Source organism: Phyllostomus hastatus, unplaced genomic scaffold (assembly GCF_019186645.2).
Source record: "Phyllostomus hastatus isolate PE091 unplaced genomic scaffold, TTU_PhHast_1.1 phas_contig_38, whole genome shotgun sequence".
Taxonomy (NCBI): Eukaryota; Metazoa; Chordata; class Mammalia; order Chiroptera; family Phyllostomidae; genus Phyllostomus; species Phyllostomus hastatus.
In genome coordinates this window covers 35,598,918-35,626,502 of record NW_025333869.1, presented here as the reverse complement: position 1 = coordinate 35,626,502, position 27,585 = coordinate 35,598,918, and the positions used below count along the sequence as shown (strand labels likewise).

At 35.8% G+C, this 27,585-nt stretch overlaps 1 protein-coding gene and 1 pseudogene across 1 annotated transcript in view; both read left to right on the top strand.

The window, feature by feature from the left end:
• LOC123821186 overlaps window positions 1–3,859 on the top strand; it is a 28,110-nt pseudogene extending 24,251 nt beyond the window's left edge.
• Window positions 3,860–18,402: 14,543 nt separating this feature from the next.
• Window positions 18,403–27,585, top strand: part of PHYHIPL (phytanoyl-CoA 2-hydroxylase interacting protein like) — a 46,997-nt gene continuing 37,814 nt past the window's right edge. The window contains exon 1 of the mRNA XM_045841828.1: window positions 18,403–18,756. Coding sequence (XP_045697784.1) covers window positions 18,651–18,756 — 106 coding nt within the window. The 5' untranslated portion in view covers window positions 18,403–18,650. The remainder of the gene's footprint in view (window positions 18,757–27,585) is intronic.

The following is a 27,585-nucleotide window of genomic DNA, read 5'->3' as shown; positions in this document are numbered from 1 at the left end:
TTGTGGGCCAGGTCCCCAGTATGGGGCACTCGAGAGGCAACTACACACTGATATTTCTCTTCCTCTCTTTCTCCTTCTCTTCCCCTCTGTCTAAAAAATAAATAAAATATTTAAAAAAGAAAAGAAAATCTTATTTTCTAAGAGCATCAACATAAGCAATTTTGAACTCTGGACCTGCTTTTTGTGCCAAAGTCACAACTTCCTACTTGGGATCTAAATCCACCTGTGTTCCCCTTAGTCTTCCACTTTTCCTCCTAAAACCTCCCAGTCACTAAAACTGTGTTCCAGGTTTCTTCTGGCTCCCTCAGCCCTCCTATATAAATGTCTCTGAGGAGGAAGGTTGGTAAGCTTTACTTATCTTGGCAAGCTTGTTGATGTATCCTAGGTGCTTATTGCAGGAAGGGAGGAAACATTCCAAATGACAATTCCATTTCAGGCCTATATATTCCTACCACACTCCACATCTCATTAAGTAGCTACATACTTCCATATTTTTCTCTTCCTTCAAGAAGTGGTAACTAGATTCCTAACACCTGTTATAGACCATGCCCCCACCCCGCCTGCCCATGGTCTGTGAAGCAAGGAATGTGCAGTCTTCTTCACAATGTACAAATTCACAATGAACTGTAAAGTATTTCTACCACTCTTTCTATTCTGTGGCAGATTCTACTCCATGTTAACCTCTTGGCACTGATTTTGATTGCCTTTTATCTCCTTAAATCTTTTTTCTTTCTGACTTGCTTTCTGATTTTTTTTACCTTAATCTAAGAAGCTTTATCCTGATTCATAAACCAGAGTGTTAACAAGGGCATTCCTCAAGCACCTCAGTTTTTCCCTTAGCAGGAAAGCTAGCTTGCATGAATATGCTAGCAAAGATGTCAAGAACATCATGTGACTGAGAGCAATTTAAAAACATCCCCTAAATTTATGGTTATGGGTTCGAAGTTGAAAATTTCTTCAGAGAAACTGTTGGTGTAACGATTTGATAGGCCTGTTTTCTGGAGATTAGAGGAACTCCTACAAACACTGCCTTAACCTGGCTTGGCCACTCTGCTCCCCTCCCAAATAATCTGTGCTAATATTAAAAAATAAATTATCATAACTAATTCTATCAGAATATCAACCTCATTTTTCCTTGGTAAACAAATAGCTATACTACATGATACTTACCATTTAATGAATACTTATTGTATGCCATGTGCTTTATTACATTTATTAAATTCTAGTATGGATAATTCTTATAATGTATGGTGTAAGTAAAAAAATTATAATTCTAAGTGCTTTCCAATGTTAAAATGGTGGAGCTAGGAATCAACCCCAGACAGTCAGATTCTAGATATGTGCCCTTAATCCTTAATCATTTTATAAAAATTTATCATAAAGAAAATAAACCTCTATTTTCCAATGGTATCAGCATAAGTTGTTTTAACTTTCGCATTCTGCTTTTTATACCAAAGTCACAACTTCTACTTTGTAAACCCATCTGTATTTATAGGTGCAGATGTAAACAGATATACATACATGTATGAATATAATTATAGCATATAAATATATTAATATGTTATATATATAAACATTTATATATTTAATGTTCACAATAATCCAGCAAAGCTAGTTATCCACAATTTTAAAATCAGAAAACTTAGGCAGAGAGATGTTAAATAAATTTCTTAGGGCAATCCATCTATAAGTGGTAAATCTTAAATTCAAACCTAAATTTCATTGATCTCCTTTCACAAAGCACACTGCCTCTTGTGTAAATTCTTGTCATAATTAAAGCTTGACAAATAATAGTATCATTGTATTAGTCATCTATTGACAAAATAATCCTACATAACAAATAACCACAAAACCTCAATGAACACATTTTTAAAAATGTATTTATTTCACATTTCCCTGTGGCGCCACTTACTTAGGCTGAGCTTACACAGGTATCTGTACTCAGCAGTAAGTCAGGTAAACACACTTCTGATCTTGACTGGGCTCACTCACATGTCGTGGGACTGGCTGACTGTTAAATGATTTAGGATGGTATCTGTTGCAATGACAATAACAATTAGGCTCTGCTAGCTTGAATATGTTCTAATGGCAATGGCAAAAATCCAAGAGAAAGGGGAAAATATTAAGGTCTTTTTCAGGCTTTCACTTTTGTCATGTCTGCTAATAGCCTACTGGTCAAAGAAAGTCACTTGGCTGGGTCCCCAATTATCAGTGAGAAGACACTACAAGGTTACATGGTGAAGGGTGTGGATACATGAGGGTGAAGCACTGTGGCCATAATACAACCAATTTCCTGCAGTCACTGTCATTGGGGCTCAGTAACTAAGTCATAGAATAATGCATTTAGTTGGATGTGAGAAGTGATTACTAAACTTTCAGGAATTTTGGGAACCAGTTGTTAAAACTATTCGTAGCTTGAAACCAGCCCATAGTGAGAGTATCACATCACAAAAACTAGCCAAAATCAGCAAATCAGGGCTTTATATTGTCAGTTAATCAGCACATTGCTGTATGTATATCAGAACTTTCTATTTAATGCTTCTCCAGACAGAAAATTTCAAATGACCATGTGAAGTTACCTCTCTATTTTGCATCAAAAAAGTAGTAAAGACATTATGATCAGGTTGCTATTCTATTTTGTTTTCCTTATTTACCTTCTAGTATGCAAAAAGCCTAAAATTAATTGTCCTAAAGACAGAGATAGCTCATCATTTCTTGAACAGGTACATAAGAATAGTAATTAAGTAAAAATCATCAAAGAAATTACTTTTGAGTCTAAAGATTCCAATTTGCTATTTTGAAGGATATTTAATTCTCACTCATTCTGTGTCTTTAGTAAATCTGGTGTAGATAATCCTAGGGCAGCATCAGGTTATGAAACTCTATGAATTTTTATCTGCAGACAGTTGAAGCTAAAATTTAGGTTGACCTAGAATCACAGATCATATATGGAGTCCTTCAATCACTGAAAGGATTTGAGCATAGCTGTGTCTTTTTTCACAAAAATAAAAGTTCACTCTATTTCAAATACAAGAAAGTGTTTCACAAACTGTGACTGATAAAGCTGGGGATACAGAAAATGTGAATTTTTTAACTTTTTAGCCATTCCTCAAGTCTCTAGTATCTCCTCACCATCATCTTTTTAAAAAAGAAAAGAAAAATTAGTTGCCAGTAGGCCATGTTTCAAGAAATTATAAAATACTAGAAAGTGTTGAAAATGACCCATATTGGTGTTTTCTTTCCTCAGAAAGTGTAAAGGAAAAGAAAGAGGGTAAGAAAAGTGTGCCATCTTACATCCCTGTGTGTATGTGCTTATTCTTAGCTCATCCACCCAAAACCCCCTGAACACCAAACCTAGTCCAATATGTGGCCCACTCCCTCCCTGCAACAAGATAAAATAAATTATTGTGAACCAGGAAAAACTCACCAAACTGCAGGCACAGGTGTGTATTAGTGGGAAGGAACTGCTCATAGAAAGAAAGTGGTTCACAGAATAGCTATAGCAGATGATAAAAAAAAATTCAAAAAAACTTCATTCTCCTGAAAGGAGTTAGGGGTAAACTATATCTCTGGTATTGAAAAGGTAAGTATGTCCAAGGAATAGTGTTAGGCATCTCTGGCAGTGAACACTTTAACCATTACAAGCCATCCTGAGACAAAGCAGCTGACAGAAAAGCTACCTGGCGTCTTAAACCAGCTTGGTGCAGACAGTCTGCCTAGTTTAAGGAGACTGGCTGAGGAACTGCCTAAACTATCTGTGAATGATAAAGCACCCCTTGCTACCAAAGAGGATGAGGATGATGAAGTCCCAGATCTTGTGGGGAATTTTGATGAGGCTTCCAAAAATGAAGCAAACTGAAATGAATCAATTTCTGAAGAAGATAAACTTGAAAAAGTTACTGGGAGCTGCTAATTTATATTGACTGCTTTTTCAGATTGTGTATGTAGATCTCATAAAATCTAGGTTTCAAGTATTTTTAAGCCAAATCCCCTTGGACACTGCAGCTATTTTCAGTTTTTGCTTATACACAAATCATTCTCTCTAGGTAATTAGGCTGAAGAAGCCTAGGAATAAAATTTGAAACAGAAGTTTATAATACAGTTCTTTGCCTACTTTAAAAAAATGTGAAGTGATTCATTCTTCTCTGTGAAAAATTTAACTATAATAGTAAGTTGTGAAATTGTACCCAATGTCTTTTCCTTATCAAGAAATAAAAACACTGCCCTGGCCTGTGTGGCTCGGCTGGTTGGAGCAGTGTCTGTAAACTGAAAGGCCGTGGGTTCAATCCCCTGGTCAGGGCACGTAATGACTGATGTTTCTCTCTCCCATCAGTATTTCTCTCTCCCTACCCGATTCCTGTCTCCAAACAGCAATGAAAAAATGTCCTCAGGGGTGGATAAAAAAGAAATGAAAACACTGAATTTGAGCACATACACATATATTCTCTCTCCCTTTGTCTCTCTTCATATATATAATTTTTTTGGTAAAATGTAAAGACTATACCGGAAGCCAAAGTGTCTTGGTTCAAACACAAGCTACAAGCTCTGTGACTCTGAGAAAGTCCTTAATCTCTCTGTGTTCATTTCTCCATCTATAAAATGTGCATAAAAAGTTTCTATTTTGTAGAGTTATTGTAAGTATTAAAACAATTAGTATATGCAAAGTACTTAGAGTTGCCTAAAAATTCTCAAAAAATGCTACACGCCATTTTTCATGAATCCCAAACCATTTTCATTCAAGTAGGTTTTTAAAACACTAATCAGTTAACTCAGAAAGTTTAGTACTGGAAGTTGTCATTATTTAAGATACTGCATTATTTCTCAAGGATTTGTGTCTAACATCAGTATAGTTTAGGAGTTGTGGACACGTACTGAGGAGGGCATCAGCAGCTCAGGCTCAAGGTAAATAAAAGGACCTCACACTTTAGCTTTAAAGGCCAAATATATTAATATGTATGGAAGTATTTATAACCAAAGACCTTATGAAAACATGACATCTGTATCACTTATAATCCCATATCCTTTAAATTGTAGGACATTAAATAGACCAGAGTGTGCTTAACAATTATTCTTAAGTATGTTTTTAAAAGGAAAAAAACTCACATGTATTGGAAATATTTACCTATATTTTTATCTTTTAATAACTCTAAAATGGGAATTGTCATGTCTTGATGGTATATGCCTGGCAAAAGCCCCAGAGACATGTGGGAAAAGAGAAGAATGCATGGTCCTGGTAATGAAATATTTATCGCTATAAAAGATGACTTTACAATTTTATAATGTACTAAGCTGAGATATAAAGATGGTTTTACATTTTGTAAGTATGGGGCTTAATTATACAGAATAGATCATTGGAAATCTCATTTATACTAAGACATGTGTATCTCAATAAAAACACACTGAGGTAAAAATTGAAAAGTTACATTCCATAAAATGATTTTATTATGCAGGGCTTGTAGGTAGATAGAAGTAGGTATAGGCTAGTGATGCTATTTATAAATCTGGAAAATCATGTGTTATAGTAATATTAGGTAGCATCTATAAAACAGATCTATTTTGTTTTTCTAGGCTTTGTTGGAATACATATATATTATGTAGTATATATTTATATCTTGTTATAAAATATACAGTTTTCTTATATTTACATTAAGAGAACTATAACTCATTTATATTTATAAATTAAATAGTCTCCAACACTTTCAATATAATAGTCATGGAACATACTGTAAGGAAACAATATTAAATAATTTTAGGGGAAGGGTCAAGTCAAGTAACAAGTGAAAAGGACCCATGGACAAGGACAATGTTGAGGAGGATGGAATGCAGCGGGGGTGGGCAGGGCAAGGGAGAGTAATGGGGGGGAATGGGGACAACTGTAATCAAACAATAATAAATTTAAAAAGGAAAAAGAAAATTAAACCTTATGGTAAGATAGCTCATCACTCAAAATCAACCAGAGTCAAGTCAGTATTTAGAAGCCTAGATTTCCAAAGAATGGTACTCTAGACCAACCTGAGTGATCTTTATAAGTAAAACAACAAAATAAAAATACTTGAAATATTAGCCTGAATGGAGGTGTTTTATAGTATACCCACGTACTTTCATTACATTATATGAAATTACAGTTGTCTGTATAACTGGTCTCATTGTTCATCACTCTTGAATGGTCTCTGCACATACAGCACTCATCCTCCCTGCTCCATCTTAAAGAACACATCAGGTATGTGGACACTGGGCCATTTAATCAAATAATTTTTTCTGATACATGTACAGAAAAGAAGAAAAATGTTTTTAGGGATAAGATGAATGCTTTTGTGGATCCCTCTACAGGTTAGAAGAGTTGACTCAGCAGCACTTGGAGTGCAATGTAGGACCTACAGAAGCAATCTGATGGCACTTTAGTTTATTGCACTCAACAGCACTCAGGACAAGTGTTACATCCACACAGATTTCCCCTAGCTGAAATTAACTTCTCTCTTCTTTGTGCTTGCACAGCACATGATTTCTTCCTCCCCTACAGCATTTGCCATATTGTGCCTTACTCTGAACTCTACTTTTTTGTGTAAAAAGTTGAAACATCAATTTTTACAAATATCCTCACAAAATTTTTAAATTTTTTTTCTATTTTCCCTTCCTCCATATATCCTTCTTCTAAATCAGCAATTTTCAACCTGTGTGCCATGGCACATTGGTGTGCTGCAAGAATTTAGTCAGGGGCACCAACCTCTTTTCCCTTTGACTATCAAATTTAAAAAATGACAATAGCCAACACAATAGTCACTCAGTGTGAATGAATCAAATTATACCTATTTTTTGTCAGATTGGTAAAGAATTTGTCAGATTGGTAATCAAAATTATACCTATTTTTTGGTGTGCCACAGAATTGTAGCAATTACTTTATGTGTGCCATGAAATGAAATCTTACCTTTTGCAACAGCATGGATGGACCCTGAGATTATTATGCTAAGTGAAATAAGTCAGTCAGAGAAGAAAAAATACCACATGATTTCACTTATATGTGAAATCTAATAGACAAAATAAGCAGATGCACAAAATAGAAACAGAGGCATAGAGGCATACATACATGGAACAGACTGACAGTTGTCAGAGGTGAAGGAGGAGAGGAGAGGAGAGGAGAGGAGAGGAGAGGAGAGGAGAGGGAGAGGGAGAGGGAGAGAAAAGGAGAGGAGAGGAAGAGGGAGGGGGAAGGAAGGAAGGAAGGAAAGAAGAAAGGAAGGAAGGAAGGAAGGAAGGAAGGAAGGAAGGAAGGGAGGGAGGGAGGGAGGGAGGGAGGGAGGGGAAAAAGACATTTTTAATGGACAGTTTTAGCTGTCTTCTTTGTAATCAGAAAGTTGAGGAACAGAGAGCTAGCTGATCTAGTGAAGAGGTCAAGGATGAAACTTGAAAGCTTTAAATTATCTTATAACTCAGCTGTATAAACAATTTCACAAGATTAACCTTTCAAAACATTTAGAGTCCATTATCTTGATAAAGGCACTGAAGGCTTAGGAGTGGAAAAGAAAAAAAGAAAAACCAAGAGTCTTGAAACAGAAACTAATATATTTAAATTAAGTCTGCATGTGAGGAGGCAGGGAAAAAAAAATCAATCAGAGGTTTTGATCCATTAGGATTTTGCTGCTTATCCATAAGAAGGTGAGGCCATTAAGTGTCACATGTACCATCCACTACTACAGATTTGCAGCCTCTTATGAAGATATAAGCCATGGTCATTATGAGCTGTATTTTAAGAAACTCCAGCATTTCAATAATACACTCAAAAAAGTAAAAGCATAAAACAGCCCTGGCTGGGTAGCTTAGTTGATTAGAGCATCATCTGCTATGCCAAGGTTGCAGGTTTGATCTCCAGTTAGGGCACATACAAGAAACAACCAATGAATGCATAAATAAGTGGAACAACAAACTGATATCTCTCTCTCTCTCTCTCTCTCTCTCTCTCTCTCTCTCTCGCTCTCTCTCTCTCTCAAACACACACACACACACAGTCAATAAATATTTAAAAGAAGTATAAAACAAATTAGATGCTTGATTTGTTCATGTTATACCAAACAAATTAGTTTGACTGAATACATACTGATACATTTCCTGAAGTAAACAGTATTTCCTGAAATAATACCTGGATTTAGTTGTCTTCTTTTCCTTCCCTCTCCCCCATTCCACAGGGAATTTGGCTATTATGATATAAAAAAGAAAGAAAAAGATCTAGAGAAAAGGAAACAATGGTTGGTTTATGGCTATAAGACTGTGGCATAATCTGGGACAGAAACAGGGCAACAAAATGCAGTGTGTGGCAAGAATGAAACTAAATGTGTCTAGTTTATCTTAGAAAGCTCAGTTTTGCCAGGTGGTGGCTTAGAAATTAACTTTGTATTTATATCAGTCTGATTCCTTGGAAGAATAGCACCTTTTCTGTAGGCTTACTGTCTATATAGTGTCTCTATAGACTTAGTCTCTCTTTGGCTATGTTTGGTTAAGGGCCCTTTATTCCTCAGTTTTATGATATCTTAAACAATCAAACCACTATTTTAGCTGAACAACATTTTTATGGAGGAAAAAAATGCAAAGTGGGACCACATGAGAGACCAAAGAAATAATCTCCTTTATCAGTATAGCAACACCAGCTAAATCCTTATAAGGCTGCCAGGCTTGTTGTGTGAATGTATGAAATAAGACTTCTTTATTGCATTTCACAGACTGTCAACACCTTCTACACCATGGAAGATTAGCCCATGGTCTGTCTCACAAAATGTGTGAATCCAAAAATACTTTGTGGTTTTATGACATTTATCATAAACAGAAAATCTTATTATCAAGATTCATGACATATCCTGATTTCAAGGTCTTAAGGGCCATAGAGTAACCAAGAGACTATATAAAATGTAACTACAATGCAGTAGTTATTTCATTTTTTATATATTATGCATAACTAACTTTAATATCACCCATGATTTGTAAAAATAAGACCTGTAGTCATTTCTTTCAGCATAGAAAAACAAAACAATTGAAGATGATTGTCATGAGAAATAATAAATGAAAGTTACAGTGAAGGACTTTACAAATATGAATAGCCATACACTGTTGAAAATAAAGAACATTTTTAATGTGAATGAACTGGCAATTCATGTAAAAGCACTTATTTGTAAATCGGCAGTTTAGATGAGTTGCCTTGTTGTGATCAGACCACCCTCATTACATTGTGTTTAGTTGTGAGCATTATATTCTAAGAGGGAAGTATACATTTTAGAGCATACTCAGAGGAAAAACAAGGACTCAATATCCTTTGAGGCAAGCTGTAGTAATTGGGAAGATTTACACTGGAAAAAAAAGACGAACAAAAAGAAATATGGTGCTTTGAATCACATGTATGGCTGCCATGTGAAGAATTAACTGTTTTCTGTGTCTCCAAGATAAGTGGGGAAACATTGACAGTGGGAGGAAGTTTTTTTATTCTGTATGATGTTGACTCTGGAGTTCCCAGATAGAATAGGCTAGATAGATAGAATAGGCTATCTCAAGAGGAAATATTGGGTGGGCCAAAAAGTTTGTTTTTTTTCTGTACAATGGCTCTAGTAGTGCTTAGCTGTCTTTAATTTCATTCAAAACAATTTTGTTAGATTGTATTGTGGCAGCTGTCATATCATGGATTAAAAAAACATCAAAATTGGTGAATTTTTGTGTAGTCATTTTAATATTGAAGATGGAAGAAGATATGCAGCATGTTTTGGCATATAATGCTTTATTATTTTAAGAAACATAATGCAACTGAAATGCAAAAAAAGAATTGTGCAGTATATGGAGAAGGTGCTGTGACTGATGGAATGTGTCAAAAGTGATTTGCAAAGTTTCTAGGTACTACTGATATTTAAGCCAAATAATTCCTTGCTGGTGCTGTGGGGATGTCTTATGCATTGGAAGATGTTTCAGAGCACCCCTGACCTCTACCCACTAGAAGTCAATAGCGGGAGATACTGACATACTCAAAATATCCAAATCAATAAAGTTATTTGTGAAAATGAAAAATGTGTCTTTTTTACAGAAAAACTAAACAGACTTTTTGGCTAACCCAACAATTTTCTAGTTGCTTGACATATTCACATACAACTTGGCATAACTATTGTGAAGAAGTTTCAAACACAGGAAAGGCAGTGGAAAAAAAACAAAACTTCCAAATGTTAAAGCATTTAATACCTTTATAAGTATTATACAATGAATATGAATACATATTAGAACAATAAATAGTCTTAATTTATGTGTCCTAATAATGGGGACATTTTTAGGAAGAGCAGAAGGTAATAATAATCTATCTCCATGGCTCCTATGAATAGCTACAGTGCTAATTTTTATGGTGCCATCTCTTCTTGATAAAATTAATTAACCAGAAGCAACTCCATTTCTCTGCATTCTAGAATAACAGTAATAACTTAAGGTAAAGAGAGAAATGTTGGCATGGGCAGTGTCTCTCCTTGTATCGTCACAGAAAACCTAACGGCCACTCAATAATGCTCACTGATTTCATTCATACCTACCTACCTACCAACCTACATACCTGCATACCTGCATACATACATACATACCATTGAATCTTTATTCAGTGGATGTTACTTACTGAATAACCTCATTATTACTAAGTCTCTAACCACCCTGAAGTTTTTCCCATAATGGATCTTGGAAAAGGCTTAGTTTGGATGGAGTCAGAAAGTTCAACTCCAATTAAATGCATTGTTGTAGTTTCTAAAAACAAATATTATTGAAAAAGTTTCAAGGTAAGATGTGGTTGTTGTTAGGTTTCTTACTAATAAGTGTATGGCAAATGTGAGCTATGCAACATCACCAATGCCACAGTACAATTTGAGAGAGGGCTGGGTATTCAGAAAAATGAAGGGGCTTTTAGAAATCCTGCAGGCATTTCTTTAGCTTAGAAAGAACTTCGGGAAAACAAAATGTGTTAATTGTTATAAAAGTCACATCTTTAATTTCTGCTGAGATAGAAATCCTAGGAAATTTCTGTGGATTTTTAAAAATCTGTTAGATTTAAGAACACACCAACTAAACCAAGGTTTCAGGAAAGTGGTTTTGAGCTGTGTTCAAGGGAATGTTTATCAATCATGTAAAGATGGTAGTGAATTTGTGTTGAGCCTGGTGAAAAACTCAAAACTAGAAAGACACACCTGTGAAGGCAAGAACAACCCCAAACTTGTTAATCAGCACACTGATTATAGCTATATACTTACAACTCTCATCACCAGATATATTTTCAAGATTCCCTTGGCACTTTGGCACTTTGGGAAAACTGTGTTCTTGAACACATTCTGAAAATATTCTATTGTATTACATACTGAAGAGAAGAGGAAGGGCCAGAGAAGAGAAAGGTTCTCAATAGAAGTAGTCCAGTTTATAGAAAAGTTCTTTCTTCTCCATTCCTCCCAAGACTTATTCCCTCTGACACCAACTCTTTTTAAACTTTGACTATTGACAGCAGAGGTTATTTTAAGAAATGCTATTCTGGCAGCCATTTTCAACTGAACTTTGTTTATTCACAAATATAAAGACTAGATGTTGCTTTAGTTCTTCAGGTTAATATACTTGTATTTCATTGGAAAATAACTATTGAGTTTTAAAACAGAAAAAGTACATATAATACATTTTCTTGCTTCATACAGCATGTGATACTATACTGTAATATCAATATTTATAGTATATAAATACTCATAGTATTATAAGTGAACAATGTAATATTTCAAAATATCAAAACATTGAAGGATATTCTTTTAAATCTCAGAAATACAATAGTGTAACATTACTGTCAAATTGCTTCCTTTCCTTCCCCAATTCTACTGTCCTAGTCTATCAACACTGCCTTATAACTGCCTGAACTATAGTAATTTCCTAAATGCCCATCCTCCTCCATTCCATTCAGCTTATAAAACATGGTCAGATTAATCTTTCTAAAAAACTGCAGTTGTCATATACCTGCCTAAAAAGCATTCGTAGCTCATCATTAACTATAGAACAAAAATAGGTAGCCATTGTAATTTATCGAGCAGTTTCTGATTAGTTTTTTCAAGGATTGATTCTTACAGCACCAGTGTTAAAGAAGGGAGATGTACCTGAGAATTTCAATAATCTGGTCTAAATATTGAAAACCTAAATGTGGTAGTGGTGCCTAAATTGCAGAAAAAATCACACACTCAAAAAATACTGCACATTTTAATTGCTTTGAGGATAGTTTGATTTAAAGAGAAGAGAAAACCAAAAAGTTGGATGATACTGGGGACTAAGAGGGTACTGCTGCCAGTGACAATAATGAGGAAAATTAGAAAAGGCAATCAGTGTGGGGGATGAATTAATTAATTAGAAATATTTATGGGAATGTAAATAAAAATGTTGGAAATAGGGCAATAGCTTTATTTATAGTCGGGGACTTGAGGTAGGAATTTGACCATAAGGTGAGAACTTAAATATTAAAAAGACATTAAAATTCATGGGAATGCATGCATTATCAGAAAAAAATTACTTTAAACAGGGAAGAACATAATGTCAGAGGTTGAACTTTAAAGAATACCTATACTCAAGAGGGAAGCTTAGAAGCTAAAATTGATAAACATTAGGCAAATATGTAGGAAGAGATCCAGTAGAGTTCAGTGTTACAGAAGTTCAGCAGAAATAAACTGCTGTAATAGCAAAGAGGTTGCAGATGGTAAAATGTCTCTGTCTTTGGTGATATAAAAAATCTCACCAAATCCAAAGATGACAATCGAAGGATAAGAATTGGAGTGGTGAAGGTGGATGATAAATTGTAAGAGAATTCAAAGGAAATTGGGGTAATGAATGACACTTTTATAGAGCTTCGTAATTTATAATGGGCTCTTTACATACTATAGTATATTAACAAAATAAATAGAAACCATTTGGTTCAAGTAAGATAATTTTTAAAATTAAGGAGATTTGGCAATCTTTAAAGACAAAAAAAAGAGAAAGAGAGAGGAAAAGAAGACCAAAGCAGCTGGAGGGGGGAAAATAGGAAGCTAACTCTATTCTATACTATATAGGCACTGAATGGAGGGCACATATGAGAGAAGGAAATGTGGCAAGTTCTACCAGGATCCTACTGAACTAAAGATAAGAACAAATGAAAAGTATCATGCTGTGTTCACATTTTTTTCCAGGAAAGAGAGGGAGAGATCATCTTTTGAAAGTGAGAGTGGAGGGTGGGGGGCATGTTTCCAAGAGAATAACCTGCAACAGCTATTGAATTGTTAAGCAAGCTGAATTTTGACAGCATGAATTTGTAGTGGATCAAGTCATCACAGGTCTCCACCCTCTCCCATCATGTGATGATACAGAATTAGGAGTGTATAAATCAAATATTGGGGAGAGATTCAATATTGAGTATTTGATTATGAGCTTGGCAAAAATTTACCATTGAGCTAAGTCTACCAAAAGCAAATATAATCTGATGTAATTTTAAAGGGTCTCAACACACTAACCAGTCATTTCCAACTGGTATGCTACAAAAGTTTTTAAAACATGCAATACCTGACTATTTAGTCAGGGTCACTGACCTCTTTTCCCTTAGATTGTCAAATAAAAAAATGACAACAACCAATACAACAATAGCTACCTGGTGTGAAAAAAATAAAAATCCTACTTTTGTCAGATTGGCAAAAAATATGTATTTTTGGTGTGCCACCAAAATTTTAGTAGTTTATATGTGACATGAGGTAAAAAAGAATTTTAGTAGTTTATGTGTGCCATAAGGTAAAAAAAAGAATGAAAATCACTGTGCTAAATTATGAAGACATTTTGAATATGGAAGTTCTTAATGTTTTCAAATAGCTATATAGGTATTAAAATATTTCCAGAATTTTGTACTGTAAAATTGACCAGATATCCTTTCTTATTGGCATTCTTAGTGTCCCATAATAACAATATCCTAACTTTGTGAGGTGGTCAAAAGCTCACACATTACTTTCATGTGTATTATCTCATTTGATATTCACAAGTCCAGGTACCACCTACCTGGGTCAGTATATTGAATATAGAACATCTGGATTGTTTTCAACTTTGTCTGTCGATCATAACCTTTCTCTTGTACTACCATTTACAATGATGGCTTAGAAAAAGTTATGGTAATGTTTTAAGAGAAAAAAAACACTCCTTCATTTGCAAGGCATTTTTGATTTGCTTCTACCTATGGTTTTGGTTCTCACCTTTTGCCTTCTGCCTAGACATAAAAAAGTGGGGAGTGCCTAGGGCTGTGGTTCATCTAAGAATGACCTCTGTACTTATAAGCTTAACTAAAGGACTTTGTAACTTATTTTTACTTTGAGTTTGATAAAATTCTAGGCTAATTGCAGCAATATAAGTTTACACACTCAAAGCACTGAAGTTCAATTAAATAATTCAGCAAATTGTACTGATTATCTTCTCTACATAAATACTATATATACTTAATTTTCACAATATCACAGGGGAAATAACAAATGTCTAGGAAAGAAGTATAGGTTTTATGTGATTATAAACTCAGGATGTGTGCCAGAGTGATACTACTGTCAGAAAAGCTAATGTGCTCCTGGGCTGTGTTACACGGAGTCTGGCATGTAGAGCAAGGGTTGTGACAGACTACCATGTTCTTATTTCTATTCTTTTATTTCACACCTGGAATATTCACCTATGGACACTTAGAAAAATTAGAGCTACCCAGAGGACAGTGTCCAGTGTGAGAGAGGGACTCAAAGCAATGTGCTATAAGTGTTTGAAAGTAGGAATATTTAGCCAGAGAATTGAACATACATTGGCAGAAGATGGAAGAAAGTTTATCAATATTGTGTATGACTAATAGAGGGGAAAATTAAGGCCTCTGTATTTACCTTACAGGAGGCAGGTTTGGGCACAGAATGAGTAAGGCTTTGGATTACTTCATAAGTATTTTAATTTACTATTTATTAAAAGATAAACAACTTCTTGTCAAAGGATTCAACATTGGATAAGGTATTAAATAGGATATATTTAAAGTCCTTTCCAAATTTGAGTCTTATTCTTCATGTATACTAGTAACATAATTCATAGTGTAATTGTGTCTGTGGATAACTATAAAGCCCCATGAAAAAAAACAAAAAGATTTCTGCCAGAGGGAATAATCTTTACAGAGAATGTATCATTTGAGTTGCAGCTTGAATGATTGGTAGGATTTTGACAGTAATATTGGGCACCTCAAGCTAACAATTAAACAATTAAAATGTATGAGAATTCCCAAAACTCACAATGCAACTTAGGTATGAAAAGAATTTTCATTTTATCTAAAACTAATTTGGTCTTCATGAAATTTCATTCACTGATTATATATGTGCCTGTATATAATCAGTATACACACACACACGTCTAATCCAGGAACCTGGGTTCAGTCAGTATTTTAATTAGTTCCTTTAGATAAAGTTCATCTTTTTTTAGGTAAGATCCCCAGCCTTCCATATTCCTACCTTTTCCCCAACATCCTATTTTAGATTGTATTTGGGAATATCAGAAGAGGGGAGCTTCCATTACCTTGAGGCATCGGGACAAAGGGTCATGGAATTTGAATTTTTTTTTCTCTTATGGTCTCTGTGGTGACATCCTTTGGGTGCCTAGTTGCTTCTGGTCTTTCACTTGAAGTTGGTGGCTAGAGAAGTTCATGTTTTTGCTTTCTCAGTTTGGTCAGGGCCTAGTAGCCATCTCTGACTGGCAGAACTCATTTCTTGGTACTTTAAACACCCCAGCTCCAGAAGGTACACCTGCAGTTTTCGCTAGAGTATCACCTTGCTCTTTTATTACCAGACTTCATGGCAGGTCTGCTAGCTCTCAACTCAGCTGCCTTCTGAGTACACAAGCTTTCTGGAAAGTAAATTCCTGACCTCCCTCTGCCTATGATGCCTTGTTCAAGGTTAATTGAATGTGGTAACCTAAGCCTAACCAAGTGATATCCTTCCAAAGATCTGAGAACTGGGACAAAAATTTTTCTGCCCTTGAGTTTTGTCATACCTATCTCTACATTTCTAAAGCTAAAACTGTTCACCTTATATCCTCCAGGTGAGAATAAGACTGTTATTGGTGGTCTTTCTTGAGCACTTGTACCTCTTTTTTATAATTCTACATGTCAAAGAGGATAAAATTTTCTTTTACTTTACCTACCTCATTGCCACTGTCTTCTTTATATAATCTTGGCCTAAGCCTTTATGGTGAAACAGTATATCTTGTCTTCACTATGGGAGAAACTCTTATCATTTGCACCACTAGGTCTAACCTTGATTTGTTAAGCCATAGGTATGCGACTACACTCTAACCAACTGAGCCACCTGGCCAAGGCAACAAAGGTACATCTTATCTCTTGACAATGTCTTGATTTGAAGTCTGACAACTTGCTAAAAAATCTTACATTAAGTGTCAAAAGTCAAATATTAACTCTTTCTTTTGTACTTCTTATGTAATCTAAATCCTCAGCAAAAAGCTGCCTTGGATGGAATAGGTCTTGTGCTCAGAAGGTCACGTTACTAGTTCTCAAAACATCACCCCACTTCCCCATTACACAAATATTTTGGCCCCCAAATCTGATCATGTGAATTTGCCTTTTAAAGCCTTTCAATAATCTCCCATTCTCTTAAAATAAAATCATTCTAGAGGCTTTCCTGAGTAACTAGACTAGGTTAGGACCTCTGTGTGAGCTTCCACAGGTTCTCATAATGTTCATATAATTTTGCTTTGTCATCTTTCTTTCCTGGTGGACTTGAACTCAACATTTTCAATATCCGTGAATTGTCCTTGGACATGGAAGGTGCTTAATAAATATTTGTATGAGTTCTAGTTTTAATTATAAGCATGAGTTACAGTTTCACCTGTAAATCAATAAATTGGCAATCTAGTTTACACAGCTCCTTTTGAGGTTTTTAAAATTGATGCTAGTATTCTGAAAGATGAACCCACAATAGTTGGGATGATGGTATCAAGTTCTAGTCCTCTAGAGCCAGGCTTTTTAAAAATTATTTTATTTTTATTTTTTTAATATATAATCTTTATTAAATATACTATATTTTGGAGCCCGGCTTTTGAACAGAGGAAATTCACCAATATGTGTCATCTTGTCATATTTCTTTTTTTTCCACAAATGATTCTAAATGAACACAGCAATCTTTTGTTTTTTATTGTTGTTCTATTATGGTTATCATATTTCTTAACAAATAACTTCTTTTCCTTGGGGACACCCCTACCTTACACAAGAATTCTCTCAAACCACAAGGACATCCATCCTCATTAATACCTAAGTTCACAAAGAAGACGCTTCACTTTAAGATACCCAATTATCTTCCACAGATTTTTAGCAGCTTGCAGTTGTGCCAACTTTTTTCTCAGGCTTATTTTACCTTAAGCCAGTCCTTCTGTTTTATGAGGCTTCAATTAACTACATTTAGGCATGTTATGACCAAATAGATGTGGCTAGAGAGGGTAGCACAATAACAATCTATATGTAAATTGTTACTTTATTGGCTAACATTTATGCTTGAAATTGGAAAACCATTAAAAAGGAACTTCAATTTCAAATATGCATACACACCATAAAGGGGGAGTCATTATTTTTTATCTCAAGATGACAACAGAAGTAAAAACTATTCCAAAGAAGCAAATGGCAACAGAGGTCAATAGGCTGTGACATGCATCCATTTTATTTTTAAAACATTTGTACCTTCGCTAAGTGCCCTGCAGAATCTTCACTACCACTAAAAACAATGGGCAGACAAGTTTAGGGTAACTTGAAGAAGCACATTTTTCCGTTATAGGGAAGGGAGAGGGAGAGCAAAGAAGAGGCGGAGGTTGCTTCTGTCCCTAAACCCTGCCAGTCCTCACACGGACGAAGCTGTTTGGAAGGTCCAGCTGAGCAAGCATGGTATGGGAATCTAGTAGCCAGAGACCTTGAGCGGGAGGAGAGAGCCCACTGGTTCCAAAACCCCAATACAACGGGTCTAGACACTTATTTTTCCAATAACCAATCTGCTCACTCTCACCTCCCCGTGCAGGCACGCCGCAGTGCTAACCCGGGCTCCGACTGACACTGTGAGGAGAGAAAGTACGCCAAATCACCCTTACCAGCAAAAAGGGCCAAAGAGAGCGCGCGGCACCCGCAGCCGCTCTCCGTTCCCTCAGGGTGGGCCATCCGTGGCCTCACACGCGGGGTTACGCGGCCCACGGTGCGAGGGCAGCCGGGGGGCGCGTGCGCGGGGGAAGGGCGGGGGGGGGGGGGGCGGGAGAGCGGAGAGCGCCCCGCGCCAGCAGGTGGGCGCGTCTTCTCGCGAGCGTGCACGCTGCGCCTTCTCCCTCACGTTCCAAGCGCTGCGTCCCCTCCCAGCCAGGAGCGCGCGCCTCCCGCCCTTGCGCGGGTGCCTGTCGGTCTCTCAGAGGCGCACACTCCCCTGAGCCTCTGCCACGGCTGTCGCTTTGGCTGCGGCTCTCTAGCCTTGCGGTTCAGCCTCGGCCCCTCAGCGCGGTCTGGGTCCTCTTCCCCTCCCCTCCGCCACTTCCCTTCCCTTTCCCGCCTTTCCTTCCCACCCGGTCCACCAAAAGAGCCTGGATACGGAGCAGGCGGGCTTGAGAAGGGGGTTAGAAAAATGGAGGTGCCGCGCCTGGATCATGCCCTCAACAGCCCCACCAGCCCCTGTGAGGAGGTGATCAAAAACCTCAGCCTGGAGGCCATTCAGCTGTGCGACCGGGACGGTAAGAGCGGCCGGGACCAGAAGGAGAAGGGCCGAGCCGGTGCCCAGGCGCCGTAGCCGCTCCGGCTCCGCGGACCCTGCCTGCCCCGCAGCAAGGTCTTTTGTCGACCCCTCTGTGAAAATAAATGCAGGTGGGGGTTCCCCTCTGCCCGGGTGCCCTCCCCACAGACCCCCGAAACAAAAGGACCCCGGGGCTAGCGTGTTGGCACGTTAAGTCGCCGCCGTCCCCAGCCGCGGCACCCCTGGCTGTCCTCGCCCGCCTGGCTCCCGCCGAGGAGCTGCCCCGGCGAGGGCGCCTTCCTGCCGGCAGCTTCTGCCCGGCTCGAGGCGTTTCCAGTCTTTGCCGCAGTCCGGATTTCCTGGGTCTCTGGGCACCGAGGGGGAAATGCCCTCTGGATGTTTCTAGCAACCCGATTCGCCACCCCCCACCCCCGCCCAAAACACACACACACACACACACACACACACACACACACACACTAGTTAGCATTTTCTATCCAGAAACTTATCAGTTCCTTTTTAAAACCTCCCATCTTCAGACATCCCCCAGCCCCCAATACACACACAATTCAGGATTATTTTTATCATCTCAAAATGGGATTGGGAATGACAGATTTTTTTTCTAGTGAAGGGGCAAAAAAAAAAAAAAGAAAAAAAAAGTTTCAGCACCAAGGACAGTCACAAGCTTCGTGGTTTGGGGCTGTCATTGAGAAACTCAAAAATTTGTAAAGGTTTTATAATCTTTTAACCAATGTCACCCCAATAAATTTAATTAAAATAAAATAAAAATAAGTTCAGACAGAAGAAAATCTGTAAAGGAAGTGGCCTAATATATCTGCTGTGATTCAGAATGTGACAAATATTTATCATTTTGTCTTTTTATATGGCTTTATTCTATTGTTAAAGTTGGCAGCCTCCTAAAGAATGAAATGGAACGTAGATCTAAGCGTTAGAGATAAGTTAGTACTATGTGCAATATGGGTAGTTCTAGTGCTTCTGTATTTGTTGGGAGTAGGTAAAGAGTCAGTGCTGTTTGGATAACTTGGAATATAATTTCATTTGTAAAGAAGCCATCTGATTAGCAATTGATGGGTCAAGTAATTGTGAAATTGTACATCTGACAAAAGAAGAATACTTTGTATTTTCAAAATGAGCCTGAACACCTTTGGCTGTAAATGATTAATGTTTAACTGTATATAGAGATAATTATTTAGAAATATTTTTTAGCCAAGGTTATGTAGAGATACTAATATGCTCACAGTAAGGTCGTAAAATTTGATCTAAAAAGAAAACAGCATAGGTTAACTGAATACTGAATTTCTGTTAATAAATTTAGGACACAGAATAACTGTTCTTTGAAGTGAAAATCACTTTGTATAATTTCTGAAACAGGTGTAGTACAGATAACCAAATACTCTTGCAAAAGCTGCTTATATTTCCTTTATCCTTAGACTATTTTGGTCCCCATGATAATAGGTGCACATATTTATGGCATCTAAAAGTCATTATTTGGTATCCCAAATGTAAGCCTGCATTATCAGCCTATAGAGATTATTTTTAATGTGCCACATAAGAAGTCATATACGTTTTAGTTTATACTTTTGTGAAATGACTTTTTGTAATGTTACTATTGTAAATATTTTTATTTTATTTTCATTTACTTCAATGATGTATCAAAAGCTCATTACTGTAATTATTGGAAATAGGCAACTCATGGTTGCTTCTCAGAACCAAGTAATTGTAATACTTAAAATTACCTGTACCATATGTTTTAAAGATATTAGGGAAAATAATTTTTTAAAACTTTTTAATGTTCTTTACAGAGTTAGTAGTGTAGAGTGTAAAAATTGGTGCTGTGTTTATTGTGGTCTCATCTAGAGTGATAGCTATTTTATTTTGGTAGTATTTTTTTAGTTGTTTCAGTTCATATTATGGATCCCCAAAAATGAGTAAATTATGTAGCATTTAATTTTGGGGGCAGTGCTGGCACTAATCAATATCTAAAAACTACTACTTATTTTCATACTCCTAATTGATTACATGTAGATTGATTAAATAAGGTTTCATTTTATAAAATAGCTTATACTAACAGTTACAAATAGCCTAACTTTTCCATGAAAGGGTGTGTAAAAATTTGGAAATAGCTTGTGTGTAGAGATATTGTTAAATACTTATTTTTTTTTACTTTGTGACTTTACTTGTCAATTCCTAACAGTAATAAGTTGACTAGACAAGATTAACTTAGAGGAGATTATATAGTTATTTTTACAGAACAATTTTAAAATGTTGCATTAAATTTGCCAACCAGGCCTTATTTATCATAATTTTATATTGAAAATTCTTTAACTAGATAGATGCTATTTGCTCCTGCCACTTCCTTTCACTTCCTCTCAGATCTCATTATTTTACTTCTGTAAATATATAACATAGAAAGATTAGGATATGACAGAAGATTTCTTATGTGCTTAAGTATATAATATGTGGTATATTAAGTGCTATATTGTCATAATTTTATGATCATAGAAATACATTTGTCATGTTTGTTCTTTAACTTTATATTTTACACTACTATTAATCTGATGATGGGGATAAATGAGAGCAACATAAATTCCTTAGAAGTGGAATAAAACATAAAAGGAGAAAATATTTTTGTTAAATATACACTTCTTTTTACCCTTTCCGCTTATAGATGTTTTAAAATTTGTTTTGCGTATTGCATCAACTAAGACAACATAACTGTATGTTTATCTTCATGTTTCCTTGGCCGTCCTCTTTTATATATTTTTTGTCTGTCACTTGCCTTTTTTCTTATTTATATTATTAGCAACAATTCACAATGTTTCTTTACTTCATAGTTTCTCAAAGTACTTAGTAGTCTGTGAAGAATGTGGAAGAGTCCAAATGGTCATATAATTGGATTTTTTAAATTAATCAAGAGGTGCTTCTTATTACACCCATGTATTATTTCATGTGTGCTTTTATCCTACATATGTTTTCTTGCTTGCTAGTTCATGGTCCCTTCATGGATGTTACCTGTAGTTCAAAATGATGATTCTGGATAGACTTCTATTGAGAAACCTAGGTAGATGTGCTGTGGTTACAGTAGTTTGTATAATCTCTATTGCAACTAGAAGACTGTTTCTGTACCTCCTTTCTGACATGTTGAATTATACTCAAGTTGTACATAAAATGTACTTTAATAGTGGCTTTCAAAAAATGAGGGGAAAAAAAGCATTAACCTCTCATATACAAGCATTAATAATATGGGAAACCTCTTATTTCTGGTTTGTTTCTTCACATAGATACATCAGACTCTAATTTACCCATAAGGCAAAACAGCCCTCTACCTCCCACATAAAATTCTACATTACTTGTATTTTTCATTATTTTTATCATGCATATGGAAACTTTCTTTTAAACTTTCTTTTCTTGCTAAAAAGGAAAAAATATCCATATGTTGCTTTACATACATCTGAGCTCCTTGCTCTCATATGTGACTGATATGTCATAAGTATAATAGTAAGAGGGAAAATGCAAAATTAATCTGTGGCATAGCACTTAAATCTACCCCCAAGGTTTCCTAGCTTTAACAACTATTTTTCCATAATCAAGGCAGTTTATAACTGCTTAGAGATGGTTTATGGAGTTTTTGAAGCTAGACAGATTTCCCTGTCTTTGTCTCTAACAATAGTTTTGTGGACGAAGAGAAAAAAGGTTTACTCCATTATAAATAGTTTTAAAAAGATAAATTTCTTTAAATTTGGACTTTTCTACATAAGTTATAAATCAGTTGGGACTTCTTTATGCTTATTGACATGTGAATTAAACATATTTTAACTTTGGAAACATAAAGTAACACAGAAATGCTTTGTGTCATAGTGCTATATTAGCTATTCCTTAGTGACATTTTCTGAAGCAGACATCAAGGAGGAGTATCCCTAAATGTAACATATAAAAAGTACAGGAATGTACTGTAATTGTGACTCAATCTCACTGGCATGCATATAGCATTGTGGTGATACTGCCTTAGAATCAGAAAAACCTTTAAGAATATTGACTCTTAAAAGATATGCTTACTACCTTAAGCATATTTATTACTTTACCTTTATTTAGCCTCAAGCTTTCCCATATAAAATGGGTATACTAATATTGATCCTGTAGGATTTTTAAAATAATTAAATGAAGTATTACTTACATATCATTTCTTTGTGTCATCTTGACAAAAAAGGAGAGAACATTATTGTAAATAGAATATTATTCTTGACATACATTCTTGAGTTGAACTGCTTTTTTTTTCCCCCAGTGTTTAGATCTTTTTTTTCCACTTCAGTTGTGTTTGATTTACTTAGCAACTTATGTCAGTTTAACTTCATGAGTAGTAAATGGAAACTGTAAATTCTGAATCTTAAAAGGAGAGTGAATTTTAACATCACAGTTCTAGTATCTATCATTTGCTTATATCTTCCTATCCCATCAAAAATATCCTTGTCAGCCTTAATCTTGCAAGGTTTTTTCAGCTTCTCCATTCTGCTGTTTGCTGAACTTCATGTGCTTTGTGACTTTGATATCAGCTTTGGGTAGGCATTTGCATCAGAGCTGTTCTCTGTTCTTGATTTAACAATTTTTTTCTTTATTATTTTTTCTAAGGATAGATCTGTACTACCATATGTGACCTCTGGATTCATTTTTTGACCCAGATATAACTATAAAGATAGTGTAAATTTTTATTAGTATGAAACAAAAAAAAAAACACAAAAAACTAAAACAAACTTGGAAGAAAAGCTTGAAACCATAAGATTATTTATGTATACCAATTCATATTCTTGGTAGGGGTTCTAATTCATTCCCAGTAAAGAATAGGAAGTTATTAGGGTACAAGTTACATCAAAGGATATGTGACCAGACTCCCTCCAGTGGTAGAGTGCCTGATGTGTCATAAGTACAATAGTAACACTGGCAACTTGCTCTGTTGCCTGAGTAAGCCAGTCAGAAATTCACTCCATAGAACACTATTTAGACAACTTCCAAGTCAGTTGGGTTATCACTGCTGATATTTCCCCCTCTTTAGGCCCAATTTTGGTATTTCCTTTAACTTTTATAAGTATAGTTTTCTGATTACTTTTATATTTTATCCTGGGCTTCAGTAATAAAAGCAGCTGCATCAATTACTACAGTAAGAATAATTCTATTTTCTGGTTTTCTTTCTCTGTCCTTAGGAGGCCCATAATTTAAGTCTTGCCTTATAACATTTGCTTCTTTCTTGGGTTTTTCATTTTTATTAAATTTCTCTATAATAATCTTTTTATTATTTGTGAATTATGTATTTAAATTGTCTTTACTACTCTAAAGCATTTGCCTCATTCTTTAACTGTTTAAAATACTTTTTATTACTAGACAGTAGTCACACTGTCTTATTGAGCAGGCTATATTTTATTCACATACATTCAAAATTAAAATTAATATTTGGGAAAGGCTTCTAGCAAAATGTATAGTTGAAGAATCTTGACAGAAAAAGGATGTAGACAGCATCAGCATAGTATTGTCAGTTTATGTAAGGATAATGAATAGCAATGGTATAAAAGAAATAAAGAAACAGTCACTAAGAATTTGTGACTGAATTTTCAAGCAAAAGGAAATTGATCAGGAATAACTTTAGAATTTTAAGTATGGGAAATGATAAGATTCACTGGCTAGAAATAAAACAAGGAGAAAAAATAATATTAATACCCCATGATGATAATTTTTATACCTCAAATTTTATGTCTCAGTGAACATCCAAATGTGTTCTAATCCCTTTTCCAGGGGCACTTCCCTTTCTCACAGAAATCATATTCCCAGAACAATAGTACATACTACCTTGTCATTATTGTTTCAGTGTGATCCCCACTAGAAAACCTACTTACATTTTAGACTTCTTTCACTTGATTCCTGGTCTTCAAAGAAGGCTACTCATAGTCTAATGATAATTTTTTGAGAATAATTACTAGGTAAAAAGTGAAGTAGAGATTTTTGAATCATTTGTGTAAGGGTAGTTTTCGAGTCAGGAGAATTTTCAGAGGGATTTTGTGGTAAGGGCATTTATGTTAAGACATTTGGGATATAACAGTAAGACTTCTTTAGAAACATACTAAATAGTTAGCAATTTCTCTTGTGTTCTGGGGAAAAGAGTTCTAGAATGAGATGGAGATTGTTCATAGAACTTCATGTTCCACTAGGGAGACCAGAGCTTAGGTGAAAAAGAGATTTTGATTTGACTTTAGTTTGAAACTGGCTCACCCCTTGAAGGAAAGGAGTAATCGCATGCTGGGAAAGGCCAACTTTGAACCACAAACATGAAATAAATCTACCTTCCAGGTTTGTTAAAAATGCCAGCAAGAGCTCTGCATTTTGAAGTTGCCCAATAGATGTGAGTTAAACAAAAGGCATCCAACTCTGAATTATAGTTTTGTTTGTGATATTACAGCTACTTGGGTCAAGTTTGTGGTTCATTTTAAAAGGGCTCCTCTATGGGGATTATTGCACATATATTATTTGTTGCAGTGGTTGTGGCAATTAGTGTAAGTAAATCTCTTTTTGTTTTTTATTGTGAACAGGATGTTGCTTTCTAATTATAGTATCAAAGGCCTGGCAGTGGTGTTCAACCTTTTGGTGTCTCTAGGCCACACTGGAAGAAGAATTGTCTTAGGCCACATATTAAATACACAAACACTAATGAAAACTGATGGGAATAAAAATGGTTTTAAGTAAATATATAATTTTGTGTTAGGCTACATTCATAGTCATCCTAGGCTGTATGCGGCACGTGGGCTTTGAGTTGGACACCCCGGGATAGCTTCCCTAGATATATGACATTAAAGACAAGTCATACAAATTTTTAGTATACTTACTTTGATTTTCTTTTTTTCCTTTTTTATTGTATTTTTATTACCATTTATCCCCCTTATATCCTCTAGCACCTCCACCTCTCCCTCCCCCTTCTGCAATTACCACACTATTGTCTGTGTCCCTGAGTCCTTTTTCCTTTTTGCTTAACCCCTCCACCCCCAATCCCTACCCAAAGCTGTCAGCCTACTCTATATCTATGAGTCTTTTTCTGTTTTGTTTGTTTGTTAAGTTTGTTCATTAGATTTCACATATGAGTGAAATCATATAGTGTTTGTCTTTGAGTGGCTTATTTTACTCAGCATAATGTTCTCAAGGTCCATCCATGCTGTTGTAAACAGTAAAATTTTCTTTTTTTATGGCCAAGTAGTATTCCATTGTGGGAATGCCCCACAGTTGTTTTATCCACTCAACTGATGGACACTTGGGCTGCTTCTAAAGCTTGACGATTGTATTAATAAATAATACTGCAATGAACATAGGGGTGCTTATTTTCTTTCGAGTTAGTGTTTCATGTTTCCTTGTATAAATTTCCAGAAGTGGAATCTCTGAGTCATAAGGCAGTTCCATTTTTAATTTTTTGAGGTATCTCCATACTACTTTCCACAGGACTGCACCAATCTGCATTCCCACCACCAGTGCAAAAGGGTTGCTCTTTCTCTATATCCTTGCCAGCACTTGTTGTTTGTTGATTTATTGATGATAGCCATTCTGACAACACACCTTTATAGTCAAATATTTGACAGAGGAAGCAAGCCTATACCATGGGCTAAAGGTAGTTTATTCAATAAATGGTGTTAAATTGGACAAATATGTACAGATTTTTCTAGCCACTTTCTTGTGCCACACACAAGAGTGAGTTCAAAACGGATTAAAGACTTAAATATAAGACAAACCATAAAAATTCTAGAAGAAAACATAGGCAGTAAAATCTTGGACTTTCGTTGTAGCAATATTTCTTCTGGTATCTCCTCAGGCAAGGGAAAGAAAAGAAAAACAAGCAGATGGGACTACATCAAACTAAAAAGATTTTGCACAGCAAAGGAAACTATCAACAAAATAAAAAGACAACCCACTAAATGAGAGAATATATTACCAGTACATCTCATAAGGGACTAATATCCACAATTTATAAAGAACTTATAAAACTCAACACCAAAAAACCAAAAAACAAAAAAAAAAACACACAACAATCAAACAATCCAACTAAAAAATGGGCAAAGGACCTGAATAGACACCTTTCCAAAGAGGACATACAGAGGGCCAACAGACATATGAAATGATGCTCAAGGTCACTAATCAACAGAGAAATGCAAATTAAAACCACAATGATTTTCTTGAAAACTAATGTCTCATGTTCTGTAAGCCTGACTGTTAACAGATTTCTCAGTCTTTCAATTTAAAAAGCTGATGATAAATGCAAAAAAAATTCAAATTTTGAGCATATGCTTTGTGATACTTTTTTAATGATTGCATTTTTGTGTTATATCTATGGTGCAGACGAGGGATCAACAACTTATGGCCTTGGGCCATATCTGAAAACTTGCTGCCAATTTTTTCCAGTAATATTTTATTGGAACACAGCTATACCCATTTCTTTATATATTGTCTGTGGCTGTTGTCTTGCTGAAACAGCAGAGTTGATAGCTGCAACAGCAGACCACATAGCCCACAAAACCTAAAATACTTATCATCTGCTTCTTTACAGAAAAAGTTTGCCAACTCCTAATGTCGAGGACTGAGAACATAAATTAATCTCTCTTGATAGGAATAAACACATTGAAAGAAGAGCTGCTGATGAAAGAAAGTATAATTATTTTGCTCTTATATGTTACCAGGGTTTTAGATTATGCAGGTCAGACACAGAGCTGGAGAAAGCTAAAAGCTTTACCTGGCAATAAGATAGCTAGCTTTGTGTGGAGTCAGTTAAAGATGGGGAGCCATCTAT